Below are 21,463 nucleotides of genomic sequence, written 5' to 3'. Positions count from 1 at the left end.
AAGTTCTGAAAATTTTCCCATTTCCCTGCCATCCATCTCCTAAAATATACTGACTGCTCTCCACTATATTTTACCAGTAACCATCATTTAAGTGAACTTAGAAGGCTGCTTTACCTGGAAGCAGTAATAAATCTGATCCTACCCTCATCCATGCACACTTTCCAGCGTGAATCGTGCGTTATGATCAATGAGAACAATGGGTCTTTTGTTTTTGATCCCTAACAAGGCACACAAGATCAACAGTCACTTCAACGGATATCAGCTAGCTCAGTGAAGACCAGAGAGTCACACCTGACTCATTTGCTACACAGATAAATTGACTGTAATATCAGGGGAAACCAATGCCTTAATACATCATGTAATAAGAACAAGGATTCAAAGAAAAACAAATGTCAAAAAAAATCCCCAGCTCTCAGTGCAAGTAACTTTATAAAGTCAGATATCACTGACATACCAGCAAAGTCTTTGACATTAACATCAGCACCCTGACTGATGAGCTCCTTTACTTGCTTGGTCTCACCACGAATTGCTGCCATGTGTAATGGAGTTTCTCCTCGTTCATTACGTTTATTAACTTTGTCTTTCTGTCTGGATGAGGAGCTTGGAGTCTTTTTCTGCCCTGGTGTTGCCTGAGATGGGTGGTTTGGAGTAGAATCTAGTAAGGAGATAAATTAAAATATCTGTTCAGTAACTGTTGTAAACTGTTGTAATGTGCCAAACTGTCCAAGTTACAGTTATTCCAAAGACCAGTTTGACTTCATAGATGATGCGCAAAAAAAAAAGTGTGTACTCTGAGCAGTCATTTTCTTAAGGGTATAATTTTCTTGCTCCTTCTTTCCAAGAAATTCCTTTCCCTTTACACCAGCAGTAACAATGGTCAAGAGGATGATGAACTGACATCTACCAATACTGGTCTGAAATTGACTTCAGAGAGATTAAGGATTCACTGGAATGACAAATCATATTTTACCACTGACAGTAATTACTTGACTACATTCTACCTCATCACATTGTTTAAAAACGAAGACTGAACTGAAACAGTAACAAAAACAAAGACTGGACAGAAACAGCTGCATAAAAATTTTCTGCATTTCTCATTGACCTTGTCAGAATCAAGAGACTTGACACAGTTGTCTTAACTTTTGCTCCCAAGTGAGAAAATTCATAAACCTGACTAGGGAGAAAATGCTTGGAATGGTCTAGTCCTTGCTCTTGGGGTTGGCAGGGTGTTACCAGTGTCAGGTTTATTGCCTTAGGAAACAGAGCAAAGACAGTTTCAGGCTGATGGGTGGATGCAGGTTATGTGAAAGGATCACCTCTGAGACCTGCAACTTAATCTAGCTATGAAAGAAACAATAAACCTGGACCTCTCTGTCTCCATATTGGGCAACCACCTAGAAAGCGATATTCATTTCAAGCCCACCGACTCCCACAGCCACCTAGAATACTCCTCCTCCCACCCACCTTCCTGCAAAAATGCTATCCCCTATTCCCAATTCCTTCGCCTCCGCCGCATCTGCTCCCAGGATGAGGCATTCCACTCCCGTACATCTCAGTTGTCCTCGTTTTTCAAGGACCGTAACTTCCCCTCCTCGGTGGTCGAGAACGCCCTCAACCGTGTCTCCCACATCTCCCGCACCTCATCCCTCACACCCCGTCCACGCAATAAGAACCAAAAAAGAATCCCCCTCGCCCTCACGTACCACCCCACCAACCTCCGGATCCAACGCATCATCCTCCGACACTTCCGCCATCTGCAATCCGACCCCACCACCAAAGACATCTTTCCCTCCCCACCCTTATCTGCTTTCCGGAGGGACAACTCTCTCCGTGACTCCCTTGTCCGCTCCACACTCCCCTCCAGCTCCTCCACACCTGGCACTTTTCCCTGCAACCGCAGGAAGTGCTACACCTGTCCCCATACCTCCTCCCTCACCCCCATCCCAGGCCCCAAGAAGACTTTCCACATCAAGCAGATGTTCACCTGCACATCTGCCAATGTGGTATACTGCATCCGCTGTACCCGGTGTGGCTTCCTCTACATCGGGGAAACCAAACGGAGACTCGGGGACTGCTTTGCAGAACACCTACGCTCGGTTTGCAATAGACAACTGCACCTCCCAGTCGCGAACCATTTCAACTCCCCCTCCCATTCCTCAGACGACATGTCCATCCTGGGCCTCCTGCAGTGCCACAACGATGCCACCCGAAGGTTGCAGGAACAGCAACTCATATTCCGCTTGGGAACCCTGCAGCCCAATGGTATCAATGTGGATTTCACAAGTTTCAAAATCTCCCCTCCCCCTACCGCATCCCAAAACCAGTCCAGCTCGTCCCTGCCTCCCTAACCTGTTCTTCCTCCCACCTATCCCCTCCTCCCACCTCAAGCCGCACCTCCATCTCCTACCGACCAACCTTATCCCGCCCCCTTGACCTGTCCGTCCTCCCTGGACTGACCTATCCCCTTCCTAACTCCCTACCTACACTCATCTTTACTGGCTCCATCCCCGCCTCTTCAACCTGTTTGTTTCCTCTCCACCTATCCTCTCCTCTATCCCTCTTCTATCCGCCTCCCACTGTCTCCCTATTTATTTCAAAACCCCCTTCCCCTCCCCCTTTTCTGATGAAGGGTCTAGGCCCGAAACGTCAGCCTCTCTGCTCCTATGATGCTGCTTGGCCTGCTGTGTTCATCCAGCCCTGCACCTTGTTGTCTCTAAAAATCTCTCCAGGCCTTAACTGCCAAAATGCCTGAAAAAAAAATCCCAGTGTCTCTTGTAAGCCAACACATGTCACCTCTAATCTTCCTGGTCCGTTATACTCCTGATGCCAACCTATGCCCAGGGCCATTTATTGCCTGTGCCAATCTATATTCCTCTAACGGTGCCCTACCCCTCCAATATATCCCCTGTTGGTAATTTTATGTAATGCATGCAACCCATATCCCCACCCACATCTTTTACGCTCAGACTTCCCTCATTCCAATTCGCCATATATCCATTATGGGCAGACCAAACAACCCATGCCGATATTAGAATAAACAAATTTCTAAATCTATTATAAACTTTATTTTGAACAAAACATTCATAACCTACATTTACATTTCTTCAAACACCAATCCCTTAAAAATACTATTCATTCAAATGTTTAACCCCTTATAAGAATAATTACTTGTATGCATAGACCCACAAAGAATTCATAACTACTTAGAGCTATCAATGAAACTAACAGATACCCCATTCATGACAACGCTGGTTGTGAAATCATTGTAGCACAAATTCAAAATGACCGTCAGACTTTGATCTGACAAAATCAAGAGTGAAAGGGCGCACAAAACTGTAGAATACAAAAGAAATTAAGGTTGGAGATTTAATTGCTTCACAGTTCAATAATTTAGTTTAATCAGCTTTTACACACACATTTACTTTTTAAAAATCCTAAGCAGCACTTCACTGCTGCCAATGTTGCCTCTCAGTGCCCTGTCTAAAAGGGTATTTTATCTCTCCAAATAACTTGTGCAGCTCAGACCTTTTCCTGGAAAATGTAAAGCCCACAAGTGAGGCGAATATTTTGTTACAGAATCTGACTTCAGCGTCAGGAGTGGAAGTTGACATCACTTCATTCCAAGGGCAGTTCAGACACTTTTGGGCGATCACAGAGTTCATATTCCACTACATATGGCCACATTGGTAGCTTGGCGAAGCCCATGTCGCCACTAATTCCTTCAGGTCAGAGGTTCTGGTGCCATATTTAAAGTCACCCAGACAGCTATTCAACATTCCCTATAAGCCAGTAGCATCACATGTGCTTTTCACACTAGATGCCTGGTCCTTCCACTTTTGCCCGACCAGCATGCCATCTTGACTCTCACAGACTCTTCCCTTCCACCCTTATTCCCACCCCCCTCCCCCAGCCAGCCTCTTTGACCCATATGGCTCACACTTAGCCACCTTCTCTCAGTCATCCTCAGTGCTTTATGCAACTTGGACTACTGTCACTGAAATGTCAATCATGGTAAGGCTTAGGTGAGCGCTCCCCAAAGATGACAAGATGTGGCTACTCACTCCAAAGTCCAGAAAGTACAGTTGCTGCACACTTCAGTAAGCAGTTGGGAACGAGAAGGTAAATATTACTTGGTTAGAGAGCTTAATTGGGAAGGGGAACTTAATTCTAATGATCTGACCTTTTAATAAGCATACACAAGATGGACAGCTCAATAAGTCTTTATAATTCCAAAACTTAGCTTCAAAAGCTCACTCCAGCATCAAGATTCTGAATTTTCCCTCTTGCACAACTAATTTGCCTGTCGGCCTCTCTTCTTGCTCCTGGGAGCAGCAAGAAGTTCCATCCATAATTTGGATTTCCACTTGTGAAAACTGGATTTGTTTGAAGACACTTTTAAACGTGTAGCTGCTTCTAAACAACAGATTTGCAAACTACAACCCACTACTGTTCCCCATCCCAATGATAACAGTGGGTGATGGTTTCAGGGGCAGGACTTCCAGAATGGATGCTCTGGTGCCATCTGACTGAGCAATGTATGTTAGTCTATGTGGAAATCTACAATTATGAGTTCACAGCTTCATGTACATCGATCATTTGAATGGCACAATGGCTATGTTGTTATAGCACAAGGATTTAAAAAAAAGCATAAAAGAGATGGGTGATGGGAGGACGGGAGGAGGAAGAGAAGAAGGAGAAGAGGAGGAAGAGATAGAGAAGAGAAAAGGGCACGTGAACCAAAGCAAGAATCAGGAACACAACAATTGAATGGATTTTCTTAGACAACATTATTTTTGATACCCGAAAGATTAGATCAGATGCTAAATGGTCTAAGTTAACATTCTTTATCAGTTCTCAAAACCAGATTTAAGTTCAACTCAGAGTGATGGCACTTTGAATGGAGACACTTGTGTACCAAAACTCTTCTGTGGAATGAGTTTGTACAGTTTATGGTCACATATAATACAAAAAGGTCTGTTAGCTTTCAGAATGGCTTACTGATTCATTCACACTAAGAAGGTGATCAGCTTATGAACTATTCACTGCCCTTAAACACTACCTTGAAACCACACTGAAAAGGTATGCATGTGAAAACTGGTGTGGAAATTTTGGGCTCAGCTACGATGTCCTATAGCTTCACACTTGCTAAGGTATCAATAAAATTTAGAAGTGGGGAAGGTGGAGAAGGATAATTGGCCACGAGCCCTAGTGATGGTTAACCTATGAATAGGCGGCGAATAGATGATGAAAGATATTACCGAGATAGGAGAGAACAACTTTAGCAATCATCTTTAACTACACCATATGGTCAGAACATAAACTGTCAGATATTCAAAACGTTAAGGCATACGGTCAACAATTGTGTGATCCGATTGACATAAACAAAGATCTGCGCACTAGTTGAATATAGATGACCATAAATAATATCTTACACTTTTTGAAATATACCACCAAATAATATTAATTCACCATTATTTTATCAGGACACTGATGTGTTCCATGTCCAACAGTTATTGTGGTATCTTGCACTCATCTCTAATATCATGATTGGGAATAAACTAGTGTGTATGGGCCTGTACACAAGTCCTTATTTAGATCAAACAAACCACATTGAGAAGATACATACATTTTTAATTAGTAATGGGTTAAAAGATTGTGGGAAGTGAGCAGGAAATTGGAGTTGTGGCCAAGATAAGATCAGCCAAGATCGTATTAAATAACAAGATCAGGCTTGAGGGGCTGAATTGCCTACTCCTGCTCCTACTTATGTCCGTATCTTATGTTCTCAGACTGTCAAATTTAGAATTTTGGAAAATGGTATACGAATATGGGTCCAACTTGGAAGAAAACGCTTTCTGAAACAAAAGCACATATAATGTTTCTTTCTGATGGTCCAGCAAGACACGTAGGTGACAGCTTCTATCAGCTCACTTTATGGGCATCACAAGGAGTATGGAATTAAATAGGTTTCACTTTCTAAATTTGCTGGAGCAGTAGAATCTTATCTGAAGATTTTTGCATGCCACTTGCTGTGTTCTTCAAATCGTAAGAGTTACCATAGAATCCGTTATTCTAACTTGCTCTGCAGTAACTAAAAAATGGCACAGCAGTGTGTACCAGAGGATGTTGAAAGGCATTCACCCATATGATTATACATATTTATACTTTTTCCTATTACTATTGTAAATCTTACTCCACCCCAAAAGCGTGCTATTTTATTCATTTCAGGATTTATTTTGTTTTAATGAGAGATCAAAAGAACTGAAGGGTCATAAAAGATGAGCAAAGATTTTACTGAACCTATTTTCTGGAATAATTATTTTTCCCGAGGTATGTAATGCCTCATTCAGTGAAGGCTTAGCCTAAACCTTGTTGTTATGTATTTTGTTTAGAAGCCTCAAATTTAAATAATGACAGAGCATTTATTTTTGCCTCTAAGAATTAGATAAAGGTAAATATAAGAAGGATATTCCTGTTGACCAGGGAGTCCAGAACCAGGGAACACAGTTTAAGGATGCAGCAAAGCACATTTAAAATTAAGAAGAGACAAAACTTGATCACCAGAAAGCAGTGAACCTGTGGAACTCTGCCAAAGGACATGTTTGAGGGCAAAACAGTGAATGTTTTCAAAGAGGAATTAGATATAGTCCTTGGGGCGAGTGGGATCAAAGGTTGTGGGGAGAAAGTGGGAACAGGGTACTGAGTTGGTTGATCAACTCTAATCATAAGGAATGGTGGGGTGAGCTCAAAGGGCTGAATGGCCGACTTCTGCTCCTATTTCCTATGTTGCTCCATAATTTTATTTCATTTATTGATCATTCTGTAGAAGAACTTCCTGAAGCTGCTCAAGTTCTACCAATGAACTGCATCCTTCTGCTAATCCTTAGTTCAATGCACTAATATTCTTCAACCTTTAAATATATTACCTTGTATGCCTTTACAGCAATCTGTCAATTGCCTGTGTTAGAACTGACAGACCAAAATTTCTTCAATCAGCAGTTCTAGTTCTTCTCTAATTTGGTGCTGGGATTCGAGTTTAATTCACAGAGAACAGCACTAGATGTATGATTGACAATAACAAGGTTCCTTTGACTTTCTTTTGGATGTAACACTCAGCATTCTTTGTTTAAGTCATTGTTATTTCAGTGACTGGCCAGGCTGAATTGGTAAAGCACTTACATTTTCAGTTACTCTTATACCAATCACAGTCATAGAGCCATACAGCACAGATCCTTCAATCCGACTTGTCAATGCTGACCAAGTTTGCCAAACTATATGAATCCCACTTGCCTACGTTTGGCCCACATGCCTCTAAACTGTTCCTATTCATGTGCCATCCAAATGTCTCTTAAATGTTGTAACTGTACCTGGACCGTCCTCTGGCAGCTCATTCCACATACTAACCACCCTGTGTCAAAAAGTTGCCCCTCAGGTCTCTCAAATCTTTCTCCTCTCACCTTAAAATATGCCCACCCCTAGTTTTGAACCACTAGATAAAAGACCTTTGTTATTCACCTTATCTAAGCCCCTTCATTTTATTTGAAGCTTAAGCAGCTGATAGCTTATTTCTGAAGGTGGTCACCTTACAGGTAATGAATATAAAGGGAGGAGTGCCTACCTGGCAATTGAGGACCACGAGACACTTACTCCTGGCACCATGAGGTACTTCGTTTCCAGTGCTCTGGTCAGGATTTAAACTAAGGGGCTGGGAAACAGGATGCAGCATTAGAATGGGTAAAGGAGATGCACAAGGAACTGGCAGGGACACACAGAACTAGAGTAACAAACTCTTGGTATTAGATGGGTGGGATTGGTTCATTTGCTTGGCTGGTTTCTGAAAGTCACACCAACAGCGTCGATTCAATCCCCACACCAGTTGAAGGTTACCATGAAGGTCCCACCTTCTCTACCTCGCCCCCTTGGCTGAGGTATAGTGACTCTCAGGTTAAATCAATCCAATAAGAGATGACAATCTAACCACTGCCTCTTGAAATTCAATTGTGTTACATCATAAACCCCCACTACCAACATCCTTGGGGTTCCTACTCCTATTTCTAATGTCTTAAGTGCACTTGGCAGGACTAATTTTGCTTCTATTCTCTCAAACTAATTCTACAATAATTTGTGAATTAGATCCAAAGCTGACTATTTTCGTTTTTTCCAGCTACCCACACCCATACATGGACAAAATAAATTTCTATAGTGTGGGAAGATTCAAAATTACCTTCAGGGATAATGCTCCTTTTTGTTCCATGACATTAGAAAATCTCCCAGCAGCTGTGCAAAACTCTACCAAATTGCTGTATAGTTAAGACCAAAGTGCTGCTTGCATGCCCACATGTCTGTCTTCAGCATGCTGCAGTATCCCAGTGAATCACAGCGCAAATTGGAGGAACAACATCTCATCTTCAGACAAGGGACTTTACAGCCTTTTGGACTTCATATTGAGGTTCAACACCTTTAAACTGTGAACCATCTCTTCCCTTTCTTTTAGCTTGTTATCATGTCCTCTTCCCATCCCAGTTACTGTCCTTTCAAGTCTGGCAGGAGACACACCATTGTTTGGGCATTCTCACATTTCGATCACTTAATCTGAACTATCAACATGTTTTCTCCACCAGCACCCTACACCCACGACCTGCAGCTCCCCTCCCCCAAACTATAGCATAAATGCTGTTCCCTCCACACTTCACTTCAGCTCTAACGAAGAGTCAACTTGACTCGAAATATTAGCTTGGTTTCTCTCCACAGATGCTGTCTGACCCAGCATTTGTTGTTTTCAGTACATTTTCCAGCATCTGCAGTAATTTGTTCCTGCTCAAACTGACTGACAGACCTAGTCTGGCCCATTGAATTAAGCTTGACCTTTACCAACATGATGTAACTTATATTTTAAAAAACCGAAAAAAAAACTTAATCATTTATGGGACGTGGATGTCACTGGCTAGACCACCATTTCTTGTCTCTCTATCTGCCCTTAATGCACCCATCTCATGTCCCTCACCCGCCCCTGCAGCTATACAATCTTCTGGGAGTAGCAAACATAATATATTAATTTAGGATAAAACTTGAGTTATTCCGATAAATTGATTGATTAAATTAACAATGCCAAATTATCTAATTCTTCAAAAGGTAATAGATGACATCAAACATTACAGGTAACGTATAAAATTAGATCTTCTGCATACATACCCCCATTTCCTGTATTAAATGAAATATCAAGATCTCTCCAAATATCACATCTGAAAGAGACTAGGATTGACCTGCTGTAAACTTTGTATGTGGAAGGTGTCAAGAAAATGAAAAAGATTATATCTCTAGTTAGCAATCTATAGGGTTTTCCTCATTTATTCAACTTCTCCATGGAAGCCAGAAGTAAACCAGAATAGCATGTAATAGTTGAACAATGTTTTCGATATTAATGATCGATTTGAGGTCAGCATAGATAGCCAGAGCATCAAAACATATTACACTGAACAGAAAAATCAGTAAAATAAAACTGATAAGACATGAAGCCACTGCAGAATCAGTGAGAAAACGAACTCAAATCAAATATAGAGGAATGGCACAATTTTATTCCTTGTACAGCAAAACAGGTTTGTAGTGGTTATGAGTTGGGGGTTAAAATTGGATTCTACACAATGTTAGACTGGGATTCACAACAGAGCAAAGACAAAGATTCCGGATTTGAAACGTGAAAAAACAGGAAAGGACAAAGACCACGTCCAAAAATTATGACATCCAAGGATTAGAAAGAATTCAGATTCTCACATGGAAAATATATTTTAATCAACCTGTTTAGATGCATGACAACAAATCTGGGGTGGGTAGGACTTGAACCTAGACTTACTGGCCCATTATCGCTGTGATGAGAGACCCCTAGATTTGTACATGGATGCTTGCTGACTGAAGGAAAAAAAACTATATATGAAAATATAAAGGGCAGAAAATCTAAATACGCACAACCAAAAAAAAACCAAAACATTTCTTTCCAGTTCTGTAAGACAACAGTGTTAATGACTGTGTTTTTGGTAATAATGAAGGAAAGGATGGGTCAGCTACCTGCACATTTTAAAAGTGTGCCACTGGCATTTCTCTTTAGCCGTTTCTCTGCATGCAAATGATGGGAGTTGAGCTTGGACTAATGTCTCATTTGTCAGTCATCACCTCACCTTCCCCAGGGATGATACCTGTATGAAATTTTGCTCGCAGGTTGAAAGTATGACATTTCATTCCTTTTTCAGTTTGTTGGCACTTCTCTCTAATGTTTCTTATCCCTTTCCAAAGGATTATTCAAAACAAGTTACTACTTCTTAATTTTGTGTTTTATTGAGTAGCTGGTCATAGAATCACAGCATTCCTACAGAGTGGAAAGAGACCATTCGGCCTGCATTGACCCTCTGCAGAGCATCCCAACCAGACTCGAGAATCGAACCAGAGTGCCTGGTCCTGACAGGCAGTAGTATTAACCACTGAGACACTTTGCCACCTGCTTATATAGTCTTATAAAGGTCTGCCCCTTTATATCAGAGGCAGTGAGTGAAAAGGGACATTCTCTCCCACAGTGTAGTTATTGGATTTTAGACATCAATAACAGAAGAAAGTAAAAGCTTGTATTACTATAAAGATGTCAAAGTATTATCATGTCTGTTCCACATGGAACAAAGCCAAGAAACTTCAAGCAATTGCTTACTAGGCAAAATATTGATTAAATTCCTGCTACTGAAACTGCTGATTCATAATGAAGTGTCATACCAGGCCAAATACAACACCCCAGAATCACACAAGTGGTATGCTTCACTTGTGATTTCAGATATGCTTCAGCAGGCAATTCAATCATGACAAACCAGAGGAATTGCTGCCTAAGGAACAGTACACAAGTGAGGGGAATCAGCACTTCCAGAAGAGATGGGAAGAAAACTGGACAAAATCTGAATGAAGCAAACATGGGCCACTCATTCAATCACACATTTTCTCCAAAATGCTGTTAAGATGCAAGTTATCTGTAAAATGTCTATTTAGGAAGCTTACTGTTTTATAATGGATAATCGTGTACTTGCAACCAGGATCACTTTCAGTTAAGTTTGTTCAAAAAAGTGTTTGAAGAGCTTTGCATACTTTCACAGCACATCATGTTTGGCAATCGCAAAAAGTAGTATAATTAATTTACAATATTATATACCAAACCAGCTCATAAGTTCTCTTGTTCCTTAGGAGCTCATAAACATTACACAAATATACAATTTAATTAAAAAATATGGTTGGTATGACCTGGACTGTTATCTCTTGCAGTCATCTGCATCACTAGAGCCATCTGCTGACGTTCCGATAATGGATACCCAATAAGTATGCCGCCAAGTGTGGCTTTGCAAACGGGAACAGTTTTTTTGTTTCCAGGCTCCTTTTTCATTTTCTTTTTCTCAGGACCTTCCTTTTCTGAAATATTTGTTTTAAAAAAAAGTTACATTTTAATAAAACATTGATTTCTAAAAACTTGCACATGACTTCCTTAGTTCATGTGGCTACAAAAATTTATCAAAGCGCGATCTACAAAATGCAATGAATGAAAAACACACAATTCAAAATTTACCAGTCCAAAGAGTTTACCTTTATCTCAAGGGGACTGGATTACAGAGGAAATTATCATTGTGTACATACAGAATCTAGTTCAGGCCTTGTCTGGAGTGCTGTATTCAGTTTTCGACATTGTGAGTTAGGAAAATTATATTGATCTTGGAGACAGTCTGGTGCAGATTCACCAAAATTATAAGGTTTAAAGGTGAAAATGAGGACAGGTTGAATAAACACGTTTTGCATTCCTTAGATATTGAAGAATCTCAATTTGCTTGAGGCACTGAGAACACTTAAAAGGATTTCATACAGAGGAATTATTTCCTGTGATGTGGAAATCAATAATATGGGAACAAATAGCCTAGGTCTAATTTTAAAATTAAGAATGTAATCAGGAAGCACCCTGTTCAGACAAGGGTAGTAAAAATTTGTCTTTTTCCCCCCAAAAGGTCTGAAGATGCTGGTAAATTTGCAATCTTTGCAAGATTAAAGATTAGCAAGATTAAAGATTAACAAGATTTTATTCGGCAAGGCCTTCAAGGCACTTGCAACTAAGGCAGGCAAATGGAATTAAAACATCCGGATCACCTGTGTTTTAACTGAAAAGTAAACAGGTTCGAGGGGCCGTGTGGGCTAATCCAGTCTTAAATTATGCCAATGTCAATGCAATAATTAAAACAGATCGAGTAAACTACCAAAAGGTTAAATGAATATCCTCTTGATCCTCTCTTTTCCCCTGTGGGAAGATGCCTGGTTTACATTTAGCATTTGTCATATCATTTTACGTAGTAGACTGCTAAAGAATAGGCCTAAGTCCAATCACTTCATATTACAGCATTACTGAGAGGGGCACTTGATCAATATACAGTTTAGGATTGTGCTCTTGAATAATCTTAGCATCACCATGATTTGAATAGCTTGCAGAACAGATAACAATACACAACAGGAATTAAGATGTATGCCAAAAAATTTAGACAAAGAAACGCATCTAATTCAAGTAAGTAATAAAACGTTCAGATTAGCGTAATTTATTTTAATCAATAGGTCACAATTTTTAAGATCTGCAAGACGTTTTACAGCATTTTACAACCTTCCATTTCATTTTTAGAACCTCCAAGGAAAATTAAAGTGAAAAATGTTATAAAATATACCAATTTACGTGATTAAGATTACAGGACATGTTCTCAAAGACAATATGTATATTAATTTTGAAATCGTACAAAATGAAATTGAAATCATGTACAATACAGCTCAGTAATGTCTCAATTTAACTCTTATTTCCAACTTGCGATTCAATTTTTAGAACCTGCAGCTCAAGTCACAAAACTGAAAGCACGTTAATCAGTTTCCAAAACGTTTTATTCTCAGTCAATTAGAAAATCAGAAAAATTCACAACAATTAACTCTACTGGAATCAAACAGTGATATTTTCAATTACATCATTGAGACAAAATATTTGAAAACATTCCCCAGTTTAGGTTATTTTGATGAGCACTAGTTTACGAACAATCTCCACCATGACCAAGAAACATTCGTGGACCTTTCTTCCTATTTATCAAATTCTCTCTCAAAATTTGTCTTGGGTATGCAGATGTAGGACAATGTTTTATTATCCATAAATGCTCATTCGAGGCAGAACTTGCATATTTTAGGGATAGTACTATAAAAATGGCTGAGTTAGGATTAATTGGACATCAGTAAATTGGCGTTGTTACTTAGCAGACAGGGAATGCACGTGCTAAATTATCTCTGTAGAACAGAACATGTGGCTGAGATAGACATGACAGCTGACACAGTGATTAACTAAATTCTTGTAGACACAATAGACCCTTGGATCAGTACTGTATTACATGACCTCGAATGGAACATTAATTGTATCACTTGACTTTAGGCATGTCTAAGCTAAAAATAGCAAAATGATGTTACCATGGATACAATAGTCTAGTGTAAGAATAACGAATAAAGAAACTTTGAAAGAGATATGGGCTAGGGGGGCTGGGAACTTAGCACAGTTAACTGGAGACCTGGTTGACAATGCAATGACACCAACAGTGCGAGTTCAATTCCCGTACCGACTGTGGTTACCATGAATCTCCCTCCTCTCAACCTCACCAGTCATCTGAGGCATTGTGACTCTCAGGTTAAACCACCATCAGTCTTGTCTCTCTAATGACACAGTAGTCCTATGATCCTCCGGACTAAGGCAACTTTATGTTTACTTTTGCTACGACAGAATGAAACATTGCAGCTTCAGTCATTTCTTAGACAAGCAGAATAGCATAGAGTGCAACAGTTATCTATATCCTGTGACCAAAGTAGGTACACTAAAGGAAGTGGCACAAAAAGACAGTATACTGGTCTAAGGTGGCCTGCTGAAACAGTTTAAGCTTAGGGTGTTCAACTTCTGCCAAGTAGGTAGTTATACAAAAATATAAAGCTATGCAGTACCTTCACGTATGATGATTATAGACTGACAAGATAGGTCAGAACTACCCCTTGTACGCTTAAAGCATTAAGGATGCTGCAAATGGATTCTAAAAGATTTTGTTGAATAATTTAGCTGGAGCAGCTATATTCTTACTCAACTCAATTTCCAGAGTAGACCCATCAGTTAGGCCAGAGGAGTTGATTTTTTGTAGTGTTATAGGACAAAAACACGTTAAGCAGCAAATGGAACTGGCCATGGCAGGTTGTCAGGCGCCAGAGAATGCTGTCAGACTGCAGTACCCCACACATCGATTAAGAAATCAAAAAAGGTAAGCTGGCACAAACATCAAATAATAATAAACTGGAATTAGAATTTTTCCCCAAGCTCACATTTGCAGAATGGGGAAGAGAAGCTTTCACAAAAGTTAACAGCATTTACCTGTATATGTCCTATAAGGTGGTATTAATCGCTCTCCCCAAGTTTCACTTGAGTGTCCTGGATCTGAATCTAGAGACCAAGAGAAATGGAAAATGCAAAGTAAGAAAAATGTTTAACATTTTAAGTACACTGTTAGCAAAGTATGTCCTGTACTCTTCAATAAACCAGAGTAACGAGGAATTTCTAGCTTGACAGCAGTCTAGTCAAAAAAATTTCCTTCAAGATCTTGAATGTTTTTTGAAGTTTAAAGTGCAAATGGTACAAATATTTCAAAAACTTTTACAGCTTAAACGTTATCAGAGATCGTTCCCCTGCACAGCATGATGATTATATCATTGTGAACACTGATCAAAACTACTCAACGCTTTGCCAAAAAGAGCTTCTATAATTTGTGGAAATAAATCATGTTAATCAACACTGATCAGAGTAGGCATGACAAGCCGAATAGCTTCCCTCTGCACCACAACATTTCTGTGATTGAGTAAACTGTCCTTCTCTCATTATCACCAATCTCTGACTCATCCCTTCCCTCTGAGTTCTATGTTTTCATTTCTGGAGAAGGCATGCTGTCCACCAATAACCATCAAGTCTACCTACCGCAACACTTAGCATGATTACACTTCCTCACACCCTACTTCCTGCAAGGATTCTACTTCATTCTTCCAGTTTCTCAGACATTGTCACATCTCCAAAGATGCCACCTTCTATCACAGCACCTCTGACATTACCTCCTTTTTCCTCAACCGAGGAATGAATTGCCCACACGGTGGTTGACAGGGTCCCGAGTCTTGTCTGATCCATTTCTTGCAATTTCGCCCTCAACCACTTCTCCACAAACTTACCTTATTTATGTCTCGTTTATTTCACTATCACCTGAAGGGACCCATTTTTACCCTTCCACGTCTCTAGTTCTCTTTCACCCCAATTAGCAACCCTTTGTCTTTTGCGCTGGGCCTTTACACTCTGTTCCCCTTGCCTCTCCTCTGACTGTAAAAAGTATAAAAAACATCATTTCCCAGTCCTGAAGAGTCATATCTGTTTGAAATGTGAATCGTTTTTCTCTTTAAGAGATGCTGCTGACCTGCTGTGTTTCTGCAGAACTTTCTGTATTTGTTGCAGATTGAATTCTCTTGCCGATCAAGAATCTAAGCTATTGTGGGTGGATGGGAATGTGAATTTCGAAAACAAACAGGATCAGCCATGATCTTATTGAGTGGCCCAGCAGGCTTGAAGGGCCGAATTGTTTATTTCTAGTTTGCATGCTTATAGCAGCTGAAAACAGTATGCAAGTAGAGCCCAGAGCTATTGGCAGCAGCAGAATGGTATCCATCCACAATCTGTGACCTCGTGGCCTGGCATACTTACCACTCTACAATTAACAACACGTTAGGAACAAATATTAGTTCAAAGAAGAGTGCAGAAGAGCATGCCAGGAGAAGCACCAGACATAACTAAAAGTTAGGTCTTAACCCAGTGAAGCTATACTACATGACTACACGCATACTAAAAAGGAGGAAGCAAAATGTCATGAGAGAGATAGTCAAAAAAGTGATTCTGCAACTCCTCTGCCACATCTAGTCATGAATGATGGGCAATGCAAGAACTAGCAAAAGGAGGCTCCACACAACATCGTCACTCTTAATGATGCAGGAGCCCAGAACGTCAATGAGAAAGACTCAGCTGAAGCACCAGGGATCATTTTCAGTCAGAATTCCCGAATAGATGGTCCATCTCTGGCTCATGTGGATCTCATCCACACAGGTGTCAGTCTCCAGACATTTTGGTTCAGGCCACATATCAAGAAGCAGCTGAAGACAATGGATGCAGTAAAGGCTATGATGGGTCCTGGCAATATTCTGGATGTAGTACTTATGACTGGTTCTATTAACATTTGCACCCTAAACCAAGCTGTTTAAGAATGAACATCAGCATGAGGGGGTAAGCCAACCAGCCCCTTGAGCCTGCTATACCATACAATAAAACATGGCCAATCTGATAACTTTGCATTTCTAACTACCCCAATTACCTTTCAAATCCTTGCTTACCAAGAAACCACTTCTGCTTTAAAAATATTCAAGGAATCTGCTTCCATCTTTTGAGAATGGAACTTCTAAAGATTCACAAGCTTCTCTTCCACTTTTTTAAAATGGCTGATCCCTTTTTTGAAATAGTGATCACAGTTCTAGATTCTCCTGCAAGAGTAAACATCCTTTACATATCCAACTTGTCCAGAACTCTCAGAATGTGTGTCAATCAAGTTACCTTTTACTCTTCTAAATTTCAGCTGGTCAAAGCCCAGCCTGTCGAAGCTTTCCTCACAAGATACCTGGCCATTCCAGGTATTAGAGCCCTAAATATTCTTTTAACTGCTTCCAGTGCATGTACATCCTTCCTTGAACAAGATTAATACTGTACACGGTTCACCAGACGTGGTCTCACCATGTCCTACATCACTGAAGTAAAACCTCTCTACCCTTGTATTCAATTCTCCTCACAATAAATTGTGGCTTCAAATTTTCAAACCAAGTGTCTTACATTGAGGTAACCTTTTTAATTTTCTAAGCCAACACCTTATCTGGGAAAAACAGCTTCATACATCTACCTTTAACCAGGTCTTCTGCAAACTGAACCCAGAAGCTTTACAAGCTGTGGGTTTTTACCTGAAGCAAAATAAAACCGTGATCTTTTGAAACTGAAAGCAAGCTAATGCTCCTCAATGTTTACTGTCTGCTTGCAAAATTCTCCCAATGCAAACAAATTTACATTATCACCCCAGGGAATTGGAGTCTCGTACTGGTTTAAAATACAGCTCCAGAAATACTGACAAGCATTAAACCTTCTCAAACACAAAGACCAAAACCCCCACACCACCACTTCCAAGTTGTAAAATTTAATAAATGATACTAATATAGATAAAAGAATGAAAATGAGGCATTTACATGACCAGAAAATTATGTTAATATTGTTTCTATATCACATTAACAGCAGTAACATATTGACATTAAAAATACGAATTACACATCATTCATATTTTACACAGCACTGTGTCCTTCATGTGTGATATTGGTAAAGCATTCACGATTACAGCTTTTCCAGATACATGAATGATTTTAATTATACTATTGGAGAATTAAACTAAAAATCATTAGTTTTGGTCCCAAAATACTTCCAAGATAGTCAAAGGATTGTCATCTATGTAAATGAAGTTTCTCGCACATTTTGAAACGTATATTAACGATGATACAGAGCAACACAAGACTCAATGTCTCCTTTTCAGTCATTGAATATTTTAGCTAACATGTGGTCAGTTTCTTTGAAAAATAACTGACAGGCCAGTCAATCTCCATCTTGTCACCTTGCAGTAAAATGGCCTCCACACAGATGTTGCTGGCATCAACAACTGAGTTAAATGACTTCCCATAATTGAGTGCTGCTAAAATCAGTGTAGTTGTCAGCACAGCTGTCAGGTTTGAAAAGTCAGTTGGACACTCCTACATTTATTCGAATTTTCTGTTTTTATTCAAGAAATTTATTAAGTGTGGATTACAGTGCTTAATTTCATGACAAACTTGTGAAAAAAAATCCATTTATGCCTACATGCAAAATTCCATGTTTTGTTCTGGGCATAGGGAAATCTAAAATAATCCGTACTTCTTTAGGTGCAATGTGGCCTTTTCCCATGGTATGGCCCAAATAAGTTACTTTTACCTTGGCAAATTCATTCACTTTTAGTCAAATTTATAAACTTTTTTAAAAAAAGTTTGAACAAACAGTTCGTCCATGTGGTATAAGTGCTCTTCCCAGGTTTGGTTGAAGACAACCAAATCAAATCCCTAACTGGAATCAGAATGATAAGCTTTCCTTTGAACAACTGATGTTCAAGTTCTCAATCTCTTTGGATTTCAAGGTTTAAAATTTCATCTTGTTCCATTTTTCCATTACCTTCCTTTTGAGCTTCCTGGTTTTGTTCCCCCTCCTTTTCTTTTTCAAATTTTTTAAACTACGAGGTTGTTGACTTGCTCGCCAAGCTGGCTTGTTTTTGTTCAGATGTTTTGACATCATGCTCGGTGACATCATCAGTGGAGCCTCCGATGAAGTGATGTCATTCTACTCCGCTTGAAATTTATACTGTCCGGTCCATTATGGTGAGTACTGTCATTTCCGGTTTTGATCTGTATGAGTTTGTATATGGGATCCAATTCTATATGTTCGTTTGTTGATTGAAATATGGATGGAGAACCGTGCCTTGACAAGAAGACTCCTAAGACCATCAGGAATCATGGTGGCCCACAAGCCCACAACCACTCTACGACAAACACTTACAAGGATTAAAGACCCCATTCCGACAACATGCAGAACGAACATGGTTTACAAAACACCACGTAACAACTGCCACAAACATTACACCGGACAGACAGGAAGGAAACTAGCCATCAGAATACATGAACATCAGCTAGCAGTAAAACAGCACGCCAAACTCTCATTAATATTGGTACATTCAGATAATGAAGGCCATCAATTTAACTGGGACAAGGTAACCAAAGTAGCCCAAGCCAAACAGAGACATGCATGGGAATTCCTGGAGGCATGGTTCTCCACCCATACTTAAATCAACAAACATATAGAATTGGACTCCATATATAAACAGATCAAAATTGGAAATGACAGTACTCACCATAACGGAACAGACAGTATAAATTCCAAGCGGAGTAGAATAACATCGCTTCATCGGAGGGTCCACTGATGATGTCACCTAGCATAGTGACGAAACATCTGAACAAAAACAAGCCAGCTCGGCGAGCAAGTCAACAACCTCATCTACAACCTGAGCTACAGATCTTTGCCAAAATTTTTTAAACTATGTCCTTTCTATTCCCTTTCTTTTCCTTTTCCTCACTCTCCATCTTCCTCTACTTTTCTTTTTCTACAATTTCAATTATTCTGTTTTTCTTCTAACACAAATCTTTTCATTTCTAATTTGTTCAGGTTCATTCCTCGATATCCTCGTCACTATTTGATTGTCTATATAATTCACTCAGCAACACAATCACACCCTTCTTATTCCTTAGCTCTAGCCAAAGCAATGTTGACCTTGAACCCTCAGAAAAGTCCTTTGCCTCCAGTCCTGTAATGCTCTCCTTAAACAAAAGCACAACCACTCCTTTTTTCCCTTTCCTATCTTTTCTGAACACCTTGTACTGAGGAATATTTAATTCTCTTCTTTAGGTCAGGTCTTAGTTATTGCGACAACATCATAATCCCACAAGGCAATCACTGCCTGTAACTTCCCAATGTTAATAACTACACCATGCATCCACATACATAATGCAATCCTGATTCAGAAGTTTAACCCGGTCCTTTCACTTGCCCATTCAAGTAACACTTATCAACAACTTTTCTCAGAATTTAATACAGACTTTGAAACAAATCCAAATGCCATCATCAGACAAAAGCTACTGCTCTGTTTCTTTAAAAAAGGAGTCTTTTCAACTCAGACTGAATATTTCCTTGCAGTTTACCATCATGTTTTATTTTATAATGCTCCTTCACTTCACAATGCTCCTTAAAATGCGGAGCCTTGGGAATTTTTCCACCATGTCAAGGTGCTATATAAAAAAAAAACTTTGTTGTTTGTTCATTTACTATTGGGATAATTTTAATTCATAGGTTAAACATTCATTATGGGGTTCCTAAAACTATTAGCCACATCCTTAAAAAAAGCCCCATAGTCAAAATATAATTGTAGTGATTGGAACAAGGGCGAGGTGGACCTCATTGACTGGCCCAGGTTAACAACTCCAATCAGGGAGCCCTGGCTAACAGGAGATTCAGACAGTCTCCTCATTCTAGGGAAAAACCAAAAGAACTGGGGATGCTGTAAATCAGAAACAAAATATAGAAGTTGCTTGAAAAACTCAGCAGGTCTGGCAGCATCTGTGGAGAGAAATCAGAGTTAACGTTTCAGGTCCGGTTCTGAGGATACGAAACATCAACTCTGATTTCTCTCCACAGATGCTGCCAGACCTGCTGAGCTTTTCCAGCAACTTCTGCTTTTGTTCCTCATTCTAGGGACTGGCTCGGAGCTGGCTGGTCAGAACCCACGTACAGTGCACATGTAAATAAAGGGTGACTTGGTGACGGGACACCGGCATCTGTGCAGTTAATTCAATAATGTTTACATTTGTGGGTACACAGCCATACAATAACTTTTTATAGCAGTTTTTTAAATGTAAAACAGGCTATAAAGTTTCTTCATGTGAAAGAAAATGTCTGAGCAAGTAACAAGGAAATAAAAAAGAATTTACTTATGAAATAGGGAGCGGTTAAAAGTTATTTTGAAAGACACGCCTGAAGGAGAAGCAATGTGGTTTGAAGAGACCATTCCAAGCCTCCTAAGGTGGCATAGAGGGAACAGAAGAATAAGCAGCAATTCATGACAGAGGGGAGGAAGATGTATATAGGTGGAGACATTTGCTCAGATTGTGGAGAGTGTTACTGCAAACAAGGCTAAAGACCTTGGCCTTCTTCAAAGCTAAACAGAAACTAAAATAATTTTTAATCCTGGACAACACAAGATTAAGCTACACATTTTTAACAGTGAGAAAGCCTTAGGGTCATTAGCAAATATATTGGTTATTAGAATAAATGAACATTGCAATAGCAGATAAAGGCTGATAATCAGAAATGTTTTATTGATGACATTGAATGAATAGATTAAAAGACAATAGCCTAACGCAATGCACAATCTTCAATGGGATTTCGCACATGGCAAATTACAAAAGAATTTACCAGACTTCTTAAAATCATACAAAAGGGAGAAAGGTGATATACTTGCTGGTTCCCAACATGACTGTTGCTGCATAAATTTTTTTTGCAGAACCTGACATGAATTCATTATAGATAGTAGGAACTGCAGATGCTGGAGAATCCGAGACAACAAGGTGCAGGGCTGGATGAACACAGCAGGCCAAGCAGCATCATAGGAGCAGAGAGGCTGACGTTTCGGGCCTAGACCCTTCATCTGAT

The 21,463-nt window shown here is 39.8% G+C and overlaps 1 protein-coding gene across 5 annotated transcripts in view; it reads right to left on the bottom strand.

The window, feature by feature from the left end:
• ankrd12 (ankyrin repeat domain 12) overlaps window positions 1-21,463 on the bottom strand; it is a 173,480-nt gene that overhangs the window by 76,514 nt on the left and 75,503 nt on the right. For 4 of the 5 annotated variants that reach the window (XR_007261989.1, XR_007261990.1, XM_048596243.1 and 1 more), the window contains 3 exons: window positions 14,438-14,506; window positions 11,272-11,436; window positions 455-655 (listed from right to left, as the gene is read on the bottom strand). Coding sequence is in view for 3 of the 5 variants with exons in the window: in XM_048596243.1 (XP_048452200.1) it covers window positions 455-655; window positions 11,272-11,436; window positions 14,438-14,506 (435 nt within the window). In the remaining 2 variants the exon portion in view is untranslated. The remainder of the gene's footprint in view (window positions 1-454; window positions 656-11,271; window positions 11,437-14,437; window positions 14,507-21,463) is intronic. The other variant, XM_048596244.1, reaches the window with a different exon arrangement.

The sequence above is a fragment of the Rhincodon typus genome, chromosome 4 (genome assembly GCF_021869965.1).
Source record: "Rhincodon typus isolate 14 chromosome 4, sRhiTyp1.1, whole genome shotgun sequence".
NCBI classification, from domain to species: Eukaryota; Metazoa; Chordata; class Chondrichthyes; order Orectolobiformes; family Rhincodontidae; genus Rhincodon; species Rhincodon typus.
This window is presented reverse-complemented; position numbering and strand designations above follow the sequence as displayed.